Source organism: Molothrus ater, chromosome Z (assembly GCF_012460135.2).
Source record: "Molothrus ater isolate BHLD 08-10-18 breed brown headed cowbird chromosome Z, BPBGC_Mater_1.1, whole genome shotgun sequence".
Classification (NCBI taxonomy): domain Eukaryota; kingdom Metazoa; phylum Chordata; class Aves; order Passeriformes; family Icteridae; genus Molothrus; species Molothrus ater.
The window spans coordinates 993,151-1,012,408 of NC_050511.2; the positions used below are offsets into that span (position 1 = coordinate 993,151).

At 48.8% G+C, this 19,258-nt stretch overlaps 1 protein-coding gene across 1 annotated transcript in view; it reads left to right on the top strand.

Annotated features, from left to right (window-relative positions):
* MYO5B (myosin VB) overlaps positions 1–19,258 on the top strand; it is a 146,372-nt gene that overhangs the window by 24,568 nt on the left and 102,546 nt on the right. Inside the window, exons 2-4 of the mRNA XM_036403645.2 lie at positions 4,977–5,087; positions 8,616–8,787; positions 11,448–11,592. Of these exons, the coding sequence (XP_036259538.1) occupies positions 4,977–5,087; positions 8,616–8,787; positions 11,448–11,592 (428 nt within the window). The remainder of the gene's footprint in view (positions 1–4,976; positions 5,088–8,615; positions 8,788–11,447; positions 11,593–19,258) is intronic.

Here is a 19,258-nt window from a genome sequence, read left to right on the forward strand (position 1 = left end):
TTGTTTGTTTGTTTGTTTGTTTGGGGTTTTTTTGTGGTTTTTTTTTTTTTGGCTTTTTAAAAAATTTTTTATTTCTGGAAGAGCCTCTTTAAATTATCTCTGGGGAGTGATCTTCAATACTAGTTTATAAAGGAGAATAGGGAACAGAAAAATTCCCCCCCGAGTGTGTGATATGGCCACTTTAAATTCCACATACAGCTTGTACTTTCACTGTAAAAAAGCACAGTTTGTGAAAACCTCAGTTTTAGTAATAGATAGCTTGTGAGTGAGAGCTGGGAGGTGGTTATTGGTCTGTTTGAGTGTAAGCTGCTTAACCATTCACATGCTGTGTGTGTAAATATAAATATTCTTGGGAAGCCAGGGCTGACATTTGTGCTGGTTTTTCTTTTGTGTGTATTTGTTGCCCTCTTTGAAAGCACCCAGCAATACTGGACACAGAACCATATAAAATGAGGTTAGCAATAAACCCACTGCAAGGGGAGAAAAGTAGAAGTGTGCTTGCTTTACAGAAAAAAATATATAGAGATTTGTCCAGATTTCCACCTTGTTCTAGTTAACATTTGTGCTTTCACCTCTGATTTAAAAAAAAAATAAATCACTGTTTCTGTTTTCAATAAAGTCCTTTCATAAGATTTTCTTAACCTGCATGGAAGAACCTTTGTCATGACATACTCCATCTTCACCTCTGTTATTGAATTCCCAGTGGTGAGAGGAATTGCTGTTTTACTAGTTATTGCTATTTTATTGCATAAAAATGCAATATTTTGTTGCTATTTTATTTATAATTTATTTTATTCTGGGTTTGCTGCTCTGCCCTCCCTCTATCTGCAGTTTGTTGGAAGGATGCCACTGGAAAAATGCCCTTGACCCAGGAGCAATGAAAACTTCCCGGGGGTCAGCTGTGAGTGTTGGCATTCCTGAAATAACTCAGGGGATAAAAACCCAGCAATAATAAAGATGGATTTGCTGATGTCCAGCTCTCCGTGAAGACTTGCAACAGCCAAACGGCCCAGACGAAGCTGAGATCCCTAGTTTTTAATATTTTTTACTTAATGGAAGATTATACAATTCTCTTAATGTAATGAAAACGATGCTCTGTCCGTGGAGTTGTAACTCCTTGCCTGCATCTCTCCTGGCTGAGATGGAGCACGCTGCCCAGAGCTTGCTGGGAGTGCCTTTGGCCAGCACTGAGGGCTTTGAAACAGTAAAACAAGACCTGCCTCTTCTAATTTAATGTTGGTTTTAATCTGCATCTGCAGCGGCAGCCTGCTAAAATCTAAATCAAATCAGGAGGTGGGGATTGAATTTATTAAGCTTCTGTTTAAGCTGTGTGGAATAATGCAAGAGGCAGTGAGAGCACTGAATGGCTTTATTGGGGATCTGGTTAAAAAAAATCAGAAAGTAAACAAGATTTTTTAAAAATAATTTTTTTTAGAGGCTGAGCATGCAGAGCTATTTCTGGTTAATTTTAGCATATTGTTTAAAGGCATCCTTGAGGACTGAAGGGATCTTTTTCTTAAAAAAACAAATTAAGGAAAGAGAAAATGTTTGGAAACCCTGGAGAGTCTGGAGGTTGAGTGGCTTGCCCAGGGTTGTGTCTCCTGAGCCCAAAGTCAAGTCAAACCTTCATTCCCAGTGCTTTGAGATGGGCCCATGTGCCCTCTCCCTTAGAACAAGCTCCTCCAGCAGATCAAGAGGCTGCTAAAGCTCTCAGGAAGCCCAGACAAGGCTTGTGGAGTGGTAAAATGATGCTGGAAATGTGATTATGGAAGCAGCAGCTCACAGGGATGCTCTCCCCACCCACGGCTGGGTGGGCACCTCGGTTTTGGTGACACGGTGACTCTCACCCGAGTGGGCTGGCTTGTCAAAAACAGGGGGTGTGAGGCAGTTTTGGGGAGCAGGTTGCAGAGGTCAGAGGCAGGGAATGCAGGGGAGGTGAGGGTGGTGAGCCCAGCGTGACCCCACCGAGGGCTGCCCCAGCCTCCTCAGGCTCTAACTACAGCTGGCCTTGTGAAGATGCACCCGTGACAAAGTGCTTGGATTCCAGCAGCGTGTGCCTGACATATCTGGGATTTATGGCTGGAAGGGAGGGCTCGGATGGGGGTTTGTGCAGCAGCCTGCCCTGCCGGGAGGGCAGCAGGGAGGGGAGGAGCACAGCGGGGTGAACGGTGCTCCCCTCTCTGGGTGTGTGTGCGTGTGCACGCACCACAGGACAGCATTAGAGATGCTTGGGCAGCTGCATTCATTCACAGCAAGCAGCCTGTGCTAACAGCCCCCGGCTCTGCAGTAGGGTGGGAGCTGCCTGACCACCCCCTCGGTGTGGGGAGTGCCTGACCACATCTGGGATCTGCCAGCCAGGGGTGTCCCCAGGGCTCCTGGGGCCTTGCAAACATGTCTGTCCTGCCTGGTGCATGCTGTCCTGCATGGTGTGTTCTGTCCTGTGTGATGTGTTCTGTCCTGTGTGGCTCCTTGTACGTGTGTGTGTGTGCACAAAGTCTGGGAAAATCAGTTACTATAATTATTACAATCATTGCTGCTATTATTATATTATTATTATTACTATTACTACTACTATTACTACTACTACTACTACTACTACTACTACTACTACTACTGCTGCTGCTGCTGCTGCTACTCTGTAGTGCTGTGGTCAGGGTGGCTGGTGGCCTATGGAGCCTCCCACCAGCAGGCTGTGGGCAGTGGGTGTTGAGAGCTGTCACCCTCCTGTCCCACCTGGGTGGCTCCTGGCCGTGGCTGGTGATGAATTGCTGAGGGGGGTGGCCCACGGGACCTCTTGCTGCTGCTGGAGCTGTGCCCAGGTTTCACCCTGAAAGCTCTCTCAGACAGGGACCCCCATTCCGGGCTGCTCTGGGTCAATGTGTCCCTGTCTGCAGCCACCAGTCCAGGCAGGGCCAGGGCTCAGCCCAGCCCTGTGTGCAGGTGGAACATTTGCAAGGTTGCCAAGACCAGCAACACCTTGTGTTTGAAGCTGCCCTGAGCCGGGTACATCCTGATCCTTGGCTATTTTGGGCGCTTCTAGAGCGTGTCTGAATCTCACTTTTTGCCAGCAGAAAGCTGGAAATGGATGATCCACAGTGGTGGGGCTGGTAGGGGTCCCAGCCAGCCCCTTCCCCACTGCAGCCTCCCTTCTTGGCAGGGAGAGCACTGAAGGCCCATGAGGTGCTAGAGCTGGTGTGCTGAGAAAATTCAGGTTTTCACATCTTTCCCCCCACTCCCTGGTGAAACTGTTGTTCTGGGAATACGATTGTGTGGCTCCATTAACATCTAAAGGTTCCTGCTGCTGTAGCTATTGAGCAGCTCTAAAAATAATTACGTGTGATAACTATAAAAATCTATTGCTTTTCAGCTGCAAAGTGGCCTGTCAGGTGGTGGCTGCTGCTGTGTTAACTCGTTGGTTGCCGCAAAATGTTGCTTGGACATTGTGTGCTGGGGTTTGCTTTCAAATGAAAGCCAAAACCTTTGGGGCTCTGGGGCTGCTGTCACTTGGGCTGGCTGGGATTTCCCCCAGCCCCTGGAGCGCTGAGTAGGAATAAGATTCTGTAGCTCTCATTTCAATCAGCAGGAGGAATAGAGGGGAGAGCTGCCCCAAAGGGCCAGTAAATCCGTGGGTGTTGGAGGGTTCCTGTTGGCTCTGTGAGCTGGAGGATCTCGGGTTTTGTGTTGCTGAAAGGGCTCCCAAGGTATTAAAAAGTCTTTTTTCCCAGCCCCGAGTTTGAGGAAGAAGTTGGGATTCCTCAGCTCAGGTTTTCAAGGTTGTTTATTTTCTCTAATCTAACACATTTTCTTTCTGACCTGCTGAGATCTGTCCAGCAGGTCGGGTTGTGGCACAGCCCCTGCCTTTGGGGTGGTGATAGTTTTTTAAGCTAAAAACTGCGTGTACTTTATTTACAATAATTTTCTAGTACCTGTCATCTGTGCTAGACACTCTGTCTCTATCCTAAACTAATCCAAAAGTGCCACCATCACAGCAGAAGATGGAGGACAAGAAGAAGAAGAAGGAGAAGGAGAAGGACAGCACATACCCAGATTCCTCCATCTTGCCTCTTGAACCCCCATTCTAAAAACCCCAAAATTCTACATTTTTACCCTGTCATAAATTGACTATCATTCTACTCAAACTTTTGTGGCTTGTAAATCCTCGCACAAAGCTGGTAATTGTTTCCATGGGTTAAAATCGAAGGCACAGATGTTTTTGACTCTGTGCCAAGGTCTCTGAGCCCCCTGCCAGGGTCTCAAGTCCTGCAGGGCAGCCAGAGGAATGTCCTGGGTTCTGACAGGAGGAGTCCAGCACCAGCCTGGCTCCCTGAGCTGGGCTGCACAGGTCTGCCCTGGGGCTTCCCCCTTGGTGGCCCTGGCTTTGTAGATGCAAAAAAAAAAAGGTTAAATTTAACCTAATTCATGAATTCATTTAAATGCAAGCGCGTTCCTGGAGCCTGTTTGTGTGTTCACCTCCAGCTGAAGGAGCTGGCTTTGGTGTCCTCATTTTCCTGCCTCTGTCTGTGGCAGTGGGTTTGGGTCAGGGCTCGCTCTGTGGGGGACCAAACTGCCTTGTTTTGAGCAAAATAAACACAATTTGGTGTAGGGACTGCTGGGGAGGAATTGAGTTATTTCATAAAAGCCTTCTGGAAAGTTTGTTGTTTCTTTTTTTTCCCAGGGAAATTAAATTCCATGTTTACCTTGAAACTTTACCCTGCTTTTTAGATTGGTAGTGAGCCAGTGAACACCTTGTCCAGGAGAAAATTAGACTGAAAAATTAGACTTCTGATCTGTAATTAACCCCAAGAACTAAAACTGGACTTATTTTTTCTTTTACTAAAATAAATGGTTTAGCTGCATTGACTTTACAATGTGTGAGGCTGTATTAATGGAGAATTAATTTATTTCTCATTTAATTTCCCGAGGTTTCATTGTGTTTAAACTTTTTCTTTCTTTTCTTTTCTTTTCCACCTCTCCAGTACACTAGGGTTTGGATTCCTGACCCTGATGAAGTTTGGAGATCGGCAGAAATTATCAAGGATTACAAAGAGGGAGATAAAAGCCTCCAGCTGAAACTTGAAGATGAAACTGTAAGCTTTTGAATGTCATTATTCTTTTTAGCAATTTAAAGCTTCGAATTAATGTGTGAAGAAGCCTGAGCCATTTCATAGCTTCTGTGAAGTGGTTTAAAATGTGTTTTATTGCCTCAACACTTTCACTTTTTCCCGGCCTGCTCCCTCCCTAGACACTTGTGTTACATTAGGTTGCGAGAAAAGCCCTTGACCTCCACCATCTCTTTTCATCTCCTGGCAAACTGGTAATAGTCTGTGATACCAGGATGTATTTTTTTTAATAGCAGCAGTATGTCAGAAGTGCCTGTTTGTGCTTTTTGCTGCCGAACAAATTGTGGAGAGCACGGCTGGTGGCATCCACTCAACCTCGGGTGCTGATGGAAAACCCACGCCCGGCTCAGAGGTGGCTGCTGTGCCACAGCTTTCTCCACGCCTCAGTTTTCCTCTCTGAGCATACTCTTACATAAAACCCCTTTTTTTCTCTGCTTCATTTTTAAATGAGAAAAGCTTTTAAAAGGGAAAAACACAAAACTCATTTAAATGTAGATGTTTTCTAGCCGGCGCTGGTTCCAAATGCGCAAACAGCCCGGGCTGTAGTGTGAGTACAGCCAGCAATAAATCATCCCCAGAGCAGGACACAGGCTGGGGAGGAGCAGCTGCTCCCTGTTCCACACAGAGCCTCCTGGGGTGGGACATTGGGTGACAGCAGGGAATTGCAGATGAAGTTAACCATGGCATTTGCATCAGCTGCAAATTCAGTTTATGGGAAGGGAGCAGCCATGCTGTGCGCCCACCACGAGCTGCCTGCTGTAGCGGGAAGAATAAATACATTTTTCATGAAGAATTGCACCTAAACCATCTCTCTTCATTGAGCAGGTGGGGTTTCCTGAGCTGTCTAGAGTGTGATCTGCTCCATTGCCTGGCAGAGTTAGCAGAGACCACCCACTACAGATCCATATGTGCCGAGCAGGGTGGGTAATTCCCATCCCCTCCACGCCAGACGTTTCCCCACTGTGGGGAGCATTTTCACCACATTGCCTGATGGAAGATGGAGAACAGGAACGAGCTGTGGTTGATTGGGCAGTTTGTCAAAGCAGTTTTTCTTTCAGAGCAGCTCAAGCTCAGGCTGTTGGCTGCGTGTGAGTGTGCCAGGTTTGCAGGGAATGTTGTTGATGTTGGGGTCTGCACCCAGTGCTTGCTGCTGTTTCTTCTTCCTGGCTCGGCCTCAGCTGCTTTTGTTGTCCTGCCCAGTTTGCTCTTCCAGCATAGGGCAGCTTTCTGGGGAGGGTAAAGGATGGAGGATGGTTGATGCCTTTTTACCTTCCACAGGGATAAATCTGGATGAGGAGGCGCACAGATGCCACCCTGCAATCCCTTGGAAGCACCAGGCATAGAATCATCATTTTATTGTGGAATGGTTTGGGTTGGAAGGACCTTAAAGTTCATCCCATTCCACCCCCTGCCATGGGCAGGGACACCTTCCACTATTCCAGGGTGCTCCAAGCCCCATCCAGCCTGGCCTGGGACACTGCCAGGGATCCAGGGGCAGCCACAGCTGCTCTGGGCACCCTGGGCCAGGGCCTCACTGCCATTACAGCCAAGAATTTACTCCTAATATCTTACCTAAGCCTACTGTCCTTCAGCTTAAGGTAATTCCCCCTTGTCCTGTCCCTCCATGCCTTGTCCCCAGTCCCTGGGCAGCTCTGCTGGAGCCCCTGGAGGCCCTGGCAGGGGCTCTGAGGTGTCCCTGGAGCCTTCTCTTGTGCAGCTCAACAGCCCCAGCTGTGCCAGGCTGGCTCCAGAGCAGAGGGGCTCCAGCCCTGGCAGCAGCTCCGTGGCCTCCTCTGCACTGGCTGCAGCAGCTCCAGCTCCTTGTGCTGCTGGAGCCAGGGCTGGGCACTGATGGGTGCCTGAGTGCCCATCTCAGCCACAGGAGCTCCTTTCTTCCACTTGTGCTCAGGCTGCCAAAGTACACCTGCTCCTGTTGCTGAGTACTACAACCCCCATCCTCCCCTCCTGGCTGAGATCTCTTGCAGTTTTAGTACTTGGGCAGGAATTATTTTTTTCCTCTTTAATCTGGATATTTCCCTGGAAACTAAAGGGGCTGAGGAGCCCTGCAAGGTCAAATCCCTTTGTGCAGCTGAGTTCAGGATCAGCAACATTAAAGTACAAGGTGATGAAAGGATTACCAGGTGTTGTAGGTAGTAGCTTAATAAGCATGTCACAGTCATGGTGAAACATGGAACATCTCATTTTGGGGTTGTGCAAGAGGCTGAGGTCTTTGGGAGTGCCCTGTTTGATGCTTTCCTGTATGAAGTCTTGCCTGGATCTGTGTCATGTTGGACTGAAAAGCTCTGGCAAAGTAGACCAGCACTTGAGTGCATCAGGTTGGAGGTACCCAGCACACGTACCTTCAGGGGATTCAAAGCTGTAGAAATTCGCCTTTTGTTCCTGACAGCCACCATGCATTACCCAGCTGTTCAGTGCTTCCTTTTGTCCTTGTGCTTTAAGTGAGTCTTCACGGGTTTTGTGGCTCCTGGCTCTGCTCTGTATGCACGAGAGCTCCCTCCGAATGAAGAGCTGGCTGTTAAATATCACAGGGCATCCCTGGTGTGTTTGCCATTAAGATGTGAGACTGAGTGGAAACTCTTGAAAATTGGCATTGACAACGTGGAACCAGAGGATAAAGCCAGCCTGAGGTTGTCAGACACGCTGAGGGAGCCTGGCCTCGTGTGCTTGGGTCAGCCTTCCTTGTGCTGTTTGCATGGGCAGGGATCCAGTGCAGTCACAGTGGTTTTGCTTGGAAGCTGGGATTCCTCCCTTCTGATGGGAGCTGAGCATCATCAGGCCTCCCTTCTGAGGCACCCTGTGGGAAGCAGCATCACTGGAAATTTTTTTTCCCCTCCTCTGTAAAGAAAAAAATGCAGCTTTTCTTTAGTTGATGGCTCTGTTGCTCATTTGGGAAGGAGTCAAAAATAGCATAAGGCTGCCCATATGCCAACTTCAGCAGCGTAACCTGGCTCCTCAGACACTTCAGCAGCAGGGACTCCATGCTTCTCCATGTCCTCTCTGCCTCAAGGGGTGCCAGGTTTCAGGTATAAAAGTAACCTGAATTAAAAATGAGCTGAGAAATTGCTCTGATGGTAAAAGCATGGTCTAGTTTGGAATGAGGCTGCTTTTCCAAGAGCAGGAAGATGCTTAGATCAGATGAAGCTGTGGATTTCTGTCACTGCTGTCGCTGCTCAGAGCAGGCTGAAGGCTGTTTGTCCCAAGGCTGGCCTGAAAATGACTCAGGTGTGGCCAGGTTAGTGCTCGTGGACCATCAGTGTCCACCAGGACCACATGGTGGTCAGCTCAAAGCCATTACCAGAGGCGTGACCTGGCAGTCTGCCATGCAAGTCCCTGGAGCATTTATCATGAAGGGGCTTTTAATTTAATTTACAGCAGGGCGTGTAAGTGTTTAACACTAGCAGGAGTTATGCCTGGAAAAGCTACAAGCCATTAAAGGAGCTGTTGTTTTTTTGTGTTTCTCGTGTGTCTCCTCAGCTCTATGAATATCCCCTCGACCTGCCAGGGAGTGAGCTGCCCTTCCTACGCAACCCAGACATCCTAGTGGGGCAGAATGACCTGACAGCCCTCAGCTACCTGCACGAGCCTGCTATCCTGCACAACCTCAAAGTCAGGTTCCTCGAGTCCAACCACATCTACACCTACTGTGGTGAGTGTCCAGAGCACACCTTCATCTCCTCAGAGGCTGTGGGGCCACAGAGGAGCCCCTTGAGACCATCAGCGTGAGGAAAGCCTGGGGGTGGTGGGTTTAGTTTTGAGTGTGTGTAAAACCAGAGGTGGTTTCTGAGGGCTGGTGCGGTGATCTTGCTGACTCATGGTGGGAACATCCTGTCAGATAAGTCTGGGGCCAGCCTTGCACGTGCTTGGCAGCCCCCAGAGGGGAAAAGTAGGACTTAAAAACCATGAACATGGCATGCCAGACAGAGAGATACTACTGAGGAATGTCCACAGCAGGTTTTCCTCCAGAAAAAATGCAAAAAGCCTTCCAGCGCTGCCATTTCCTTCCTTTTCTTCATGGCTTTGGGAATTAACTAACTCCCAAATTCAAAGCAGGAGGAGGGCAGGTGTGAACTTGGGTTTGTGATTTTTGGGGAGGGCACCTTGCCAGAGCTATCCAGGAGAGCAGTTAGCTGTGCATGGACAGCAACAAAGTGCAGCTTGAAAAAATTAAGAAGAAAGGAAAGAAGGCAATTCATAGAATCCCAGACTTGTTTGGGTTGGAAGGGGTTTTAAAGATCATGTTCCAACCTCCTGCCACGGGCAGGGACACCTTCCACTGTCCCAGGCTGCTCCAAGCCCTGTCCAGCCTGGCCTTGGACACTGCCAGGGATCCAGGGGCAGCCACAGCTGCTCTGGGCACCCTGGGCCAGGGCCTGCCCACCCTCCCAGCCAGCAATTCCTAATTCCCAATATCCCATTTAGCCCTGCCTCTGTCAATGGGAAGCCATTCCCTGTGTCCTGTTAACGCTGGTGTGTACAGCTGTGACTGGGGTTGCAGAGGAGAAAACTGGCAGGAGGAGATGACTTTTTAAAATAGTGCCCTAGAAATACGTTGCCTCTGTGGGTCTGAGTAATGTTAACTTTCAGTATTTAATGATGTGTACTGTTGGATTACTGGCATAACTTGCAGCCTTTTGCAACTGCACGAGTGCCCTCAGTCACCCACAGGCCTGAATCAGTGAGGTTTTGTGAAGGCAGCTTCTAAGAAGGTTCATGATTGTCTGGAGCACAGCATTGATGGGGATGCAGGCATTTGGGCTGTGTAGGTTTGGTTACAAAGCTCTGCCTGGCTGCAGCATGCCTCTTGATTGGAGTTATAAGGTGGCTGCGAAGGGCAGGAAGGTGCCTGTCTGAAGTGAGCAGAGCCCTTCAGCTTGGTTTGCTTTGTGGTTTTGATGAGTCAGGGAAATTGTTGGGTGACCTGAGCAGAACCAGGAAGCCAACAGGCAGGAGCAGGGCTCAGGGCAGGGGTGAGGCAGCTGGGTCAATGTCCTGCAGGGGCAGCTGCTGGGACAGTCACTGCCCTTTGCCTTTCCTGGTGTTTGCTGCAAGCTGAGAGCTCCTGTGCTCCTGTAGTGGGAGCTTGCTGAGCCCTGGGCTGGCTGGGCTGGGAGCACAACACTGGCCCCACAGCCAGGTGCAGTGGGGACATTGGGTTTTGGGACATTGGGGGCATTGGGAACATTGGGGATTGGGAATATTGGCACTGGCCCCACAGCCAGGAGCACAATGCTGGCCCCACAGCCTGGTGCAGTGGGGACATTGGGGCATTGGGGGTATTGGAGGCAGTAGGGACACTGGGGACATTGGGGGCAGTGAGGACATTGGGGGACATCATTGAGGGACTGGGGACATTGAGGGGACTGAGGACATTGGAGGCTGGGGACATTGACACTGGCCCTACAACCAGGTGTACAATGCTGACGCCATAGCCAGGTGCAGTGGGGACACTGGGGGACTGGGGACATTGGGGGACTGGGGACATTGGGGGCATTGGGGACATTGGGGGCAGTGAGGACATTGGGGACATTGAGGACATCACTGGGGGACTGAGAACATTGGGGGACTGGGGACATTGAGGATTGGGAACATTGGCGCTGGCCTCACAGACAGGTGCACAGCACTGGCCCCACAACCAGGAGCACAATGCTGAACCCACAGCCAGGAGCTCCTGGAGCTCCTTGCAGGCACAGCTGAGACCTGCCCGACCCAAAACTCCCCAGAGGTGGAGCTTGGGTGCAGAGCAGCTCCCTGGAGCCCACGGGGAGCACACGTGTGGCTTGGCCTCTCATCAGCACCCTGCTCAGTGCCCGGAGCTGGAGAGGAGGCAGACATGAAAGCCTCAGAGCAGGCTCTGGCATTCCTTCCCTGTGATTTATGTATTTCAGTTTGATTTGGGCACATTCTTTGTTAGGAGTTTTTACTCACAACCCAGGCCAGGGGAAAACCCGGGATGTTTGTTAGGTTCTAGCAGAGCTTTGGTTGCGCAGGAATTGCTTTTCTGTAGTGCTGGCTCAGGCTGTATTGATCTCTCCTCACCCCTCCTACAAAGCCTGTCTTCACACAATGGAGATTATTGTATATTTTTGCTCTTCTCACCAGTTTTGTGCATCTCCTTTGTAGCTGTACAGGGGCTTACTGCCTTCCTATTGAAGGGGATGCTGAGATAACAATTATGAGCCCTTCCCCACTCACTTTCTTTGTTAACTCTCAATCGTTGCATTTAAAAAAAAAAACCTTACTGAGGCAGCTAAGACAAGCCCTGATAACCCAGAAATATCAACCCCCTGCCTGTCTGTCTGCCCTCAGGTATCGTGCTGGTGGCCATCAACCCCTACGAGCAGCTGCCAATCTACGAGCAGGATGTCATCTACGCCTACAGCGGCCAGAACATGGGGGACATGGACCCCCACATCTTCGCCGTGGCCGAGGAAGCCTACAAGCAGATGGCCAGGTCAGGGGGGGGGCCCAGCCACAGGGGTTTGGGTCAAAATGGGGAAAAGTGCCATTAAATGCTCCAGATACTCAGTGAAAGCAAAGTGGTGAAAGACAGTGTGCTGGAGATTAGGTATTTCTAATTAATTCTGCCTAATGACTTGATCCCAGTACTGCACCCAGATTGCTGGGCTGATGGGGATCCCTGTGCTCCTCAGGAACTCAGGGGGATCCCTCTCTTGTTGCTTCTTGGATGAGTTTCCTGGAAGAAATTCAAATCACTCTGCAAATGTCATGTTTAATAGCTTAGAGGAAACCACATTTCAGATAGTTTGGTGAGATAATCAAACTAAATCCAGAAGCTAATGCTAGTTGTTGCTTTATGGAGATACTGTGATTTTGAGTTAGGTGTTAACTGGCAGATACTTGGAGATATTTATGGGTCCCTCAAATCCCTCCCTTCACCAGATGGATATGGTGAGAGTTTTACTTTATTTATTTCCGTGCTTGTTGTGTTGCTGGGGACAAATGTAGGATTTTGTTCCTAAGAAACAAGTCATGATCCAAAAGAGAATTGGAGAGGAAACTGAAAATTGTTGTACCAGGGATCATTTTATTATAGTTGTCAGGACTCACACAGTGTGTTTTTGTTTGCTTGTGAATTAGCTGAGATTTTTGTACAGCTCTGGCTTTTAACAGCAAGAGCAAGCACTGAACGATTTCCCAAGGTTCTTTCTTTCTGCTCTGTCTGGGTTTTAGTGGTGAGTTAGGATACATTTCTAATAAAAAAATGAGCCAGATTTCAATCCAGAAATGCATCTGGAGGAGCACTGCCATAGCCAGAGATCGGATGGATTGCACCCAAAATGAGTCCAGCCTGCAGTGCACTCCTGCAAGTGCTTATGCTCTGGGCAAAACTGCTTTGAGAACAGTTCAGGGATTTGGGGAGCTGCCTGCAGAAAGAGGAAGACTTAGGTTAGGATTTTGTCCTTGTGTGATTTCAGACTGAGCAGCAAGCTGCAGGGTTCTTTTATAGAGGATACCAGGGTTTTGCTGACCTGTGTGGACAGGACCTGTGGGTTTTCCAGGACAAATGTCTAAAACACAAGGCAACAGCTCACTTTTCTGCTGAAGTTTGTGCTAGGGACAAACTTCAGGAGCTGAGGTTTGCTAGGTGCTGTTCTCCCACATCCCTCAGGAATTTTGCAGGCAGTGGGATAACAGCTCTAGCCAACGATGCTTGTCTCTGCTTCCCTCCTTATCAGAATAAAGCTACTTTTGACAGCAGCTCATAAAGGATAACTCCTGTCTCTGGGTGGTTCAGACTGTTTTCAAGGGACAGGAAAATAACCACCTTCAGAGCTCTCAGGCAAGGTGCTCACTGCTCAGTGCTCCTCTGGTGCTCTCTGTTTTGGGCTGTTATTATGGTAATTGCAGGCTTGGGTACAAAAGAGGGTTTCAGACGGGGCTGAGAGGAGATTGGGACATGGATTATAGGAATCTACCTGGTTGTTTGAAATGTGCCTTAAAATGTGGCACACTGAGTTTTAAGTCTGAGCACTCCTGGGTGGGTGTTGTGTTCTCTGCAGCTTGATCCAAGCTTTTCCCTCCGTGGTGCTCCAAGGAGAGTGGAGGAGCTGCTGGGGCAGGGGGTGTGGATGGCATAGCCCCTGGGTGATGGATAAAGGAGTTCTTTTTGCCCTTTTTCCAGCTGAAATGCTGACCCTGTGTGATGCCTCGTGTCTGCAGCTCAGCTTTACTGCTTTGGGGTGAGGTGGGATGTGGCTTGTTAAACCTAAACTGGTGCAAAGATATCACTTGTTTTGCAGTTCAGCTTTTAAACAATTGGATTATGTCTGGTGCATCCTTATAGATCAGGAATAAAACTCAAGCCTGCTGTCTCAGAAGGTCAAATTTTCAAGGTGACTGAGAGTAGGAAAACAGTCTGGCCAGTCTTGGGGGTTTTTGAATATTTTATGTCCATTAGTGGCCCAGAGCACACAGGGAAAGAACAGTGAAGAGGATTGAATGGGATTGAGTGGATGGCAAGGGAAAAGGGCACAAAACTTAAGACTCTGTGTTAAATGAGAAAAATTGGAGTTAATTAGATTTTTATTTCTGAGCTTTCCATGCAGAGACAGAGTGCCAGGGCATCAGTGCCCAAGAGATGGGACAGGAGGCACCGTCACAGGTGACTGTGTGGCATCCTGTGTTTGCTTTTGTCCTGTCATCAGAAAATGCCAATTTAAAAGGGGAAAAAACCCCAAAAATAAAAAAAAGGAAAAACTAAAAGCCGTTGGTGGTGCTGCAGATGTTGCATAATAGCATTGATCCCTTTTTTGAGTCAGAATTTTTCATAAAGCACCTGAACACCTACAGTGGATTCAGTGTGTGTTAAAACTCCCCTCAAGTATGAGCTTTTCACAAAGAGGATGTTTTGCAGCCCTTGCATGTGAAACAGGTTAAAAAAGAAAAACCAAACAAAAATAGGCAAGTGATTAAAATTCATATGAAACATCCTCTAATTTTTACAGTGGCCAGCTCTTTAGAAACTCCCCAGATACCCAGTGTGGGACTAAACACACTCAGTTCACTGAAACAGTGTTGTTTTAAACAAAATGAGCAGCATGGAGTCAGTTTGCTCCAAGTGCTGCTGCTGGAGGCGGTGGAGTCAAGTGTGGGAGGGTGGAAGGAGGGATCATCCAGTGATTGTTAGAGGTGTGATGGCTAGGGGTGCTGGGATGGTGGAAGGATGGATCATTAGTGATTGTTAGTGGTGGTGATGGTTAGTGGTGTTGAGATGGTGGAAGGATGGATAATTTTGTGATGATTAGTGGTGTTGAGATGGTGGAAGGATGGATCATTAGTGATTGTTAGTAGTGGTGATGGTTAGTGGTGTTGAGATGGTGGAAGGATGGATAATTTTGTGATGATTAGTGCTGCTGGGGTGGTGGAAGGATGGATCATTAGTGGTTGGTAGTGAAGGTTGGTGGTGCTGGGATGGTGGAAGGAGAGATCATTTAGTGATAGTGATGGGGATGGTTGGTAGTGTTGGGATGGTGGAAGGATGGATCATTTAGTGATGGTTGGTAGTGTTGGGATGGTGGAAGGATGGCTCATTAGTGATGGTTGGTGGTGCTGGGATGGTGGAAGGATGGATAATTTGGTGATTGTTAGTGGTGCTGATGGTTAGGGGTGCTGGGATGCTGGAAGGATGGATCATTTAGTGATTGTTATTGGCCCTGAGTTGGGAACAGTGAGTGCCTTGGGACATGGATTGCCTGCAGGGCAGTGCAGGCACCTGCTCTGGTCAGGGTCCTGTCCTGGAGAGGTGCAGTGTGGCTGGGGGGCCACAGAAGGTATTTGCCCTCCTGGGAGCAGTCTGGAAGCTGTGCCATGGTCACACAGAAGGACAGCACAGCTGCTGATGGCCTGGCTGATTCTTGCTTTTCTCGCAGAGGAACAAAAGATGCCTTGTGTGCCCACATCCTGGCTCTGATTTCCCTGTGTGTCATCCCTCTGGGTAGGAGCCCGGAGTCTGGCAAAAATTCCCTCTTGAAAACCTGCATTTCTGCTGCAGTCAGCCTGACCTGAGCAGCACGTTTCACACTGCTCTGTGCCAGCACTGACGAGGCCAAGCTGGGGACAGCTCTGAGCTTTCATGGCAAGAAGGACATGAGGGGGCCTGGAGTGTGTCCAGGGAAGGGAATGGGGCTGGGAAGGGGCTGGAGCCCCAGGAGAGGCTGAGAGAACTGGGAAGGGGCTCAGACTGGAGAAAAGGAGCCTCAACCTGGGCCCTGAATGGTGTGACATGGCAGCAGCCCATGCCAGGTGATGGACACAAAGGGAGGCCAGTGTCCAGAGATCTCGGGTAGTAAAGGGGCTTGTGAAAGCCTCCTGAGAAGTGCAAGGACTGGGTCAAGTGCTGTGGGCTTTATTCCTTGGTGCCTCCATCTGGCCAGTGCTTTCACAGGTGCATTCCCTGCAAAGCTGTTCTATGAGGCCAGGAAAAAAATATCTTGGGTCTGTTTCACATGAAACTGCTAATTCCAAACTGCAGAACAGTGTGACGTTCTGCGAGGAGCACAGAAGGGCTCTGCAGGCCTTACCTGACCCTTGCAATGTCAGTGGGAAGGCAGCTGTCCTGGTGACCTGTTGGCTGGACTGGAGCTTCCTCCTTCCCTACTTGAGGATCTGCTCAGAGTCTTGTTGATAATTCTTGCAGAAGAAATAAAATAAGAAATGCAGGAGTGATTTGATGGATGAGTTCAACTTCTGCATATCTTGTCTGAACTGCAGCTCAGTGGGTACCAGATAACCCCTGCCTGGTGTCTGCAGCTCCAACCAGGCTCAGCATCTGTTGTGTAATTCCTGAATTGTAAATTGTATGGAAATAGGGTATCTCCTCCCTTCAGCCCCAGTGCCCACACGCCGCTCCTGCCACCAAACACTTGGACAGCAGATAGGAAACTCTGTGTAGCAGTGGTTTTCCATTTTTATTGGAAGTTAGAGCACCCAGGCTTTGCACTGCACTGTCAAAATCTCTGCTCCCTGCAGCCACAGGGGAAATGTCTGTGTCCTGCAGAGAGGCAGGTGCCACTGGGGCTGCCTGAGGTGACCAGGGCTCCCTTTCCTGCTCTGGGGGGAATGCTGGAGCTGGAAAAGAGCAGAAATTGCAGCAACAGCCCTGCACACAGGGAAATAGACTCAGGGAGGGGTGTGGGCACAGTGGGGGATGTCCTTTCATAGCACTTCACATTTCAAGCTTTTACAGGAGGATTTAAAGCTGTACAAAGAGAGAGCAGATAGGAGTTAAAAAGAGAGATTAACCCCCGACAGAGATGCAAGGGGAATCAGACTGGCACAGTAAATAAGGCTGAATCCTGTGTTATATTAAAGGCAGGGAAGGGTTTTGTCTCCAGGGGAATGAGGCTGGGTAGGGGCTTGCAGGGAGCTGGGGGGCTGAGCTGTGCTGCACCTCACCAGGGCTGTGCAGCAGGGATCATACCAAAAGTAAAGCTCTAGTCTAAAAAGGGGACCAGAAGAAAAATAACTCAAGAGCCTTGAATTCAGGAAGCTGCAAAGCTGAGGGAGTTTTCTTCTGTTTAGAGCTGAAAGTGGGATGGGAATGAGGGGAAGTTTTGCAAGAGCTATCCCATGAATGTGATGGTGCTGGTGTAGGACCCTCGGGATTGCTTTTCTTCTCTTGAGGTGATATGTAGAAAAAAAAAATTGGGAGACACTCCAGGAAATGTTTCCCAAGAACTGGAGGAGACACCCTCTAGTCTTACTTGCTGTGGGAGAGGACAGAGATGCTCTGAGAAGTGGCCAACTAATGAGCTTTTTTAAAATGTAGGGTTTTTTTTTTTCTTTTTGGCAATTTGGAATAAGGATTGTGCTATTCAGTAGCAGATTTAATAATAAATGAAACATTCCCTATAGAAAAATCATAAATACGCATAAATGGGACAGAACTGGCATGGGAAAGCTTAAGGTAGAGAAAGGCTTGAAAGTAATGAGTGCGTGTGTGAAGTATCACTGACCAGGAAGGAGGGACAATAGCCTACATCAAACATGTAACTACTGCTGTGATGCAGGAGAACTGCTGGAGCTCTGAGGGGAGGCAGCTGCAACACCAAGTATCATTAAACATTCAAAACAGCATTTATGAGCAGCATAATTACATGAGAGCCCAAAGACTTGTCATTGGCCTTGCCCACCTCCCAGCCACTTCTGTCCACCCCACACCCTCAGTGAACTTCTGGAGGTCTCGGGATGGGGAACCCAGAGCGTGGTTTCTGAAAATCCCTTTCTGGGGTTTTCTTAATGTTCATCAATTGATTCATTAGTCAGATGGCAGTGTGGGAGTTTTCCAAGCAGCAGTAGCTTAGAATGGTGGTCGGTCAGTTCTTTCTGAGACTGGCATGGGGTGGAATAACAACTGACCTGTCCTCCTGGTGCTCCAGAGCTGATCTGCTGGCACAGCATCCCATGGCTCCTTCCTGTGTGTGGTGCTTTTTGGGAGGACGCAGCCCCAAGCCTCCTCCCTGTGCAGCACTCCAGCAGCTTGCAGGTGGCTGGGCTGGAGCCAGGGATGCTTTGTGGTGTGATCCCAGCACAGAACAGAGCATCAGGGTGCCAGAGAGCTGGGGAAGCTGGCCGGGTGCGTGTTTTGCTCTCCTTGGGAACAGCACACAAAGGAATTGCTGACCTTGTTTCTGTGAGGCCGAGGAGCTTGTGTTCCTCCCCGACAGGGTGTGTGAGGCACCAGTCCTGCCAGAAGGTCATCCAGACTGGACACAGCTCAGCATTTCACAGAAACTCAGAGCCGTGAGGGTTTTCTGTGCTGTTGGAAGGGTGTCTCCAGCCGGCTGTGTGGAGTGTTTGGGGAGAAGGGGCATGAACAGGCCGGGGCCTGTGGGAGTCCCAGCGCTCCCGTGGGGAAAATGCCTGGAGCACTGGAACACCTCCTGGAAGAACTCTGACCTCGGCAGAGATGCCGTGGTCTGCTCCATGGGGTTTGGTCCTGGCCTTGGGAATGTGGCATGGATGAGTATTAAGGAGAGGGAGCAGCCCTGCCCCGCCAAGCTGGTGGAGCGTGCCGCGCAGGAGGAGGTCAATGCTGTACCTTGCCTGGTCCCCATGTGTGTGCTCATCCTTGCCCATTCTGGGCCAAAATGCTACTTTTAGGCTATTCACCAGCAACTGAGACATTCAAGGCCACATTTTCTGTCTGGCTCCTTGCTGAAAGCCAGTGGGGTGTGAGCAGATGGGCTCCAAAGCTGCACAGGGTAACCAGGGACAGCATCACCCCCAGTGCATCTCAGAATCATAGAACATGCTGAGCTGGAAGGGACCCATCGGGATGATCAAGTTCAAATCAAGTCCACCTCTTTGGAATCCAACTCGTTCTTTGTGACCAGAATGTATTTTGAAGCTCTAATATGGGTGTAGATTGTTGGTGAAAACAGTGGTTTTTTCCCCCATGGGTACATGCCTCTGTATCAAAAGTTATCCCTACAAAAAGAAGATTATCTATGTTAAATATAGTTTTCTGTGTAAAAAAGAAAGACCAAAAAAAAGGTTTCATAGGATAATCCATGCCATTTATGGAACGTACAGAGTAAAAAATGACTCAAATGAATGTGCAGCTCGTGAAAATCTGTCCTTGTAGCCCTGCTGGTTTCAGCAGCTGCACCATAAAATGTGCATTTACAGCTGATATTTGGAAATGTAAACAGAAAACAAGTCCTTAAACATTCTTGTTCAACTGGATGAAAAATATCTTCTTGGGTTTCTCTGAGGGAAAAGTGTAACTGCCCCTAAGTTGTGGTTTTCTGTTTGGCCGAGTAACAATGCCAGGGATTCTAAAAACCCAAATTAGATCCAACAAGTAAAAGAAGCTGCTGCCACTCTCATCAGTGATGCTGCTCCAAATTCCAGTTATCCCACAGAAATGGGAACAACTCTTGGGTTCAGAGACCACTTTAGAGAAAGTTTTTCTCTGTGATACCGTGCTGCAACCCTCTGATTTTCACCTCCAGAGTGCAACTTCTCTTTGTTCATTTGAAAGCAGAGTTGTACTGTCTCAGTTTTGCATCACTGTCATTAGCACTTGAGGAGTGGAACCCAGTGGTAATTAAATTTGTTATTTTTAAAATTTTATTTATTTTTATTTTTTATTT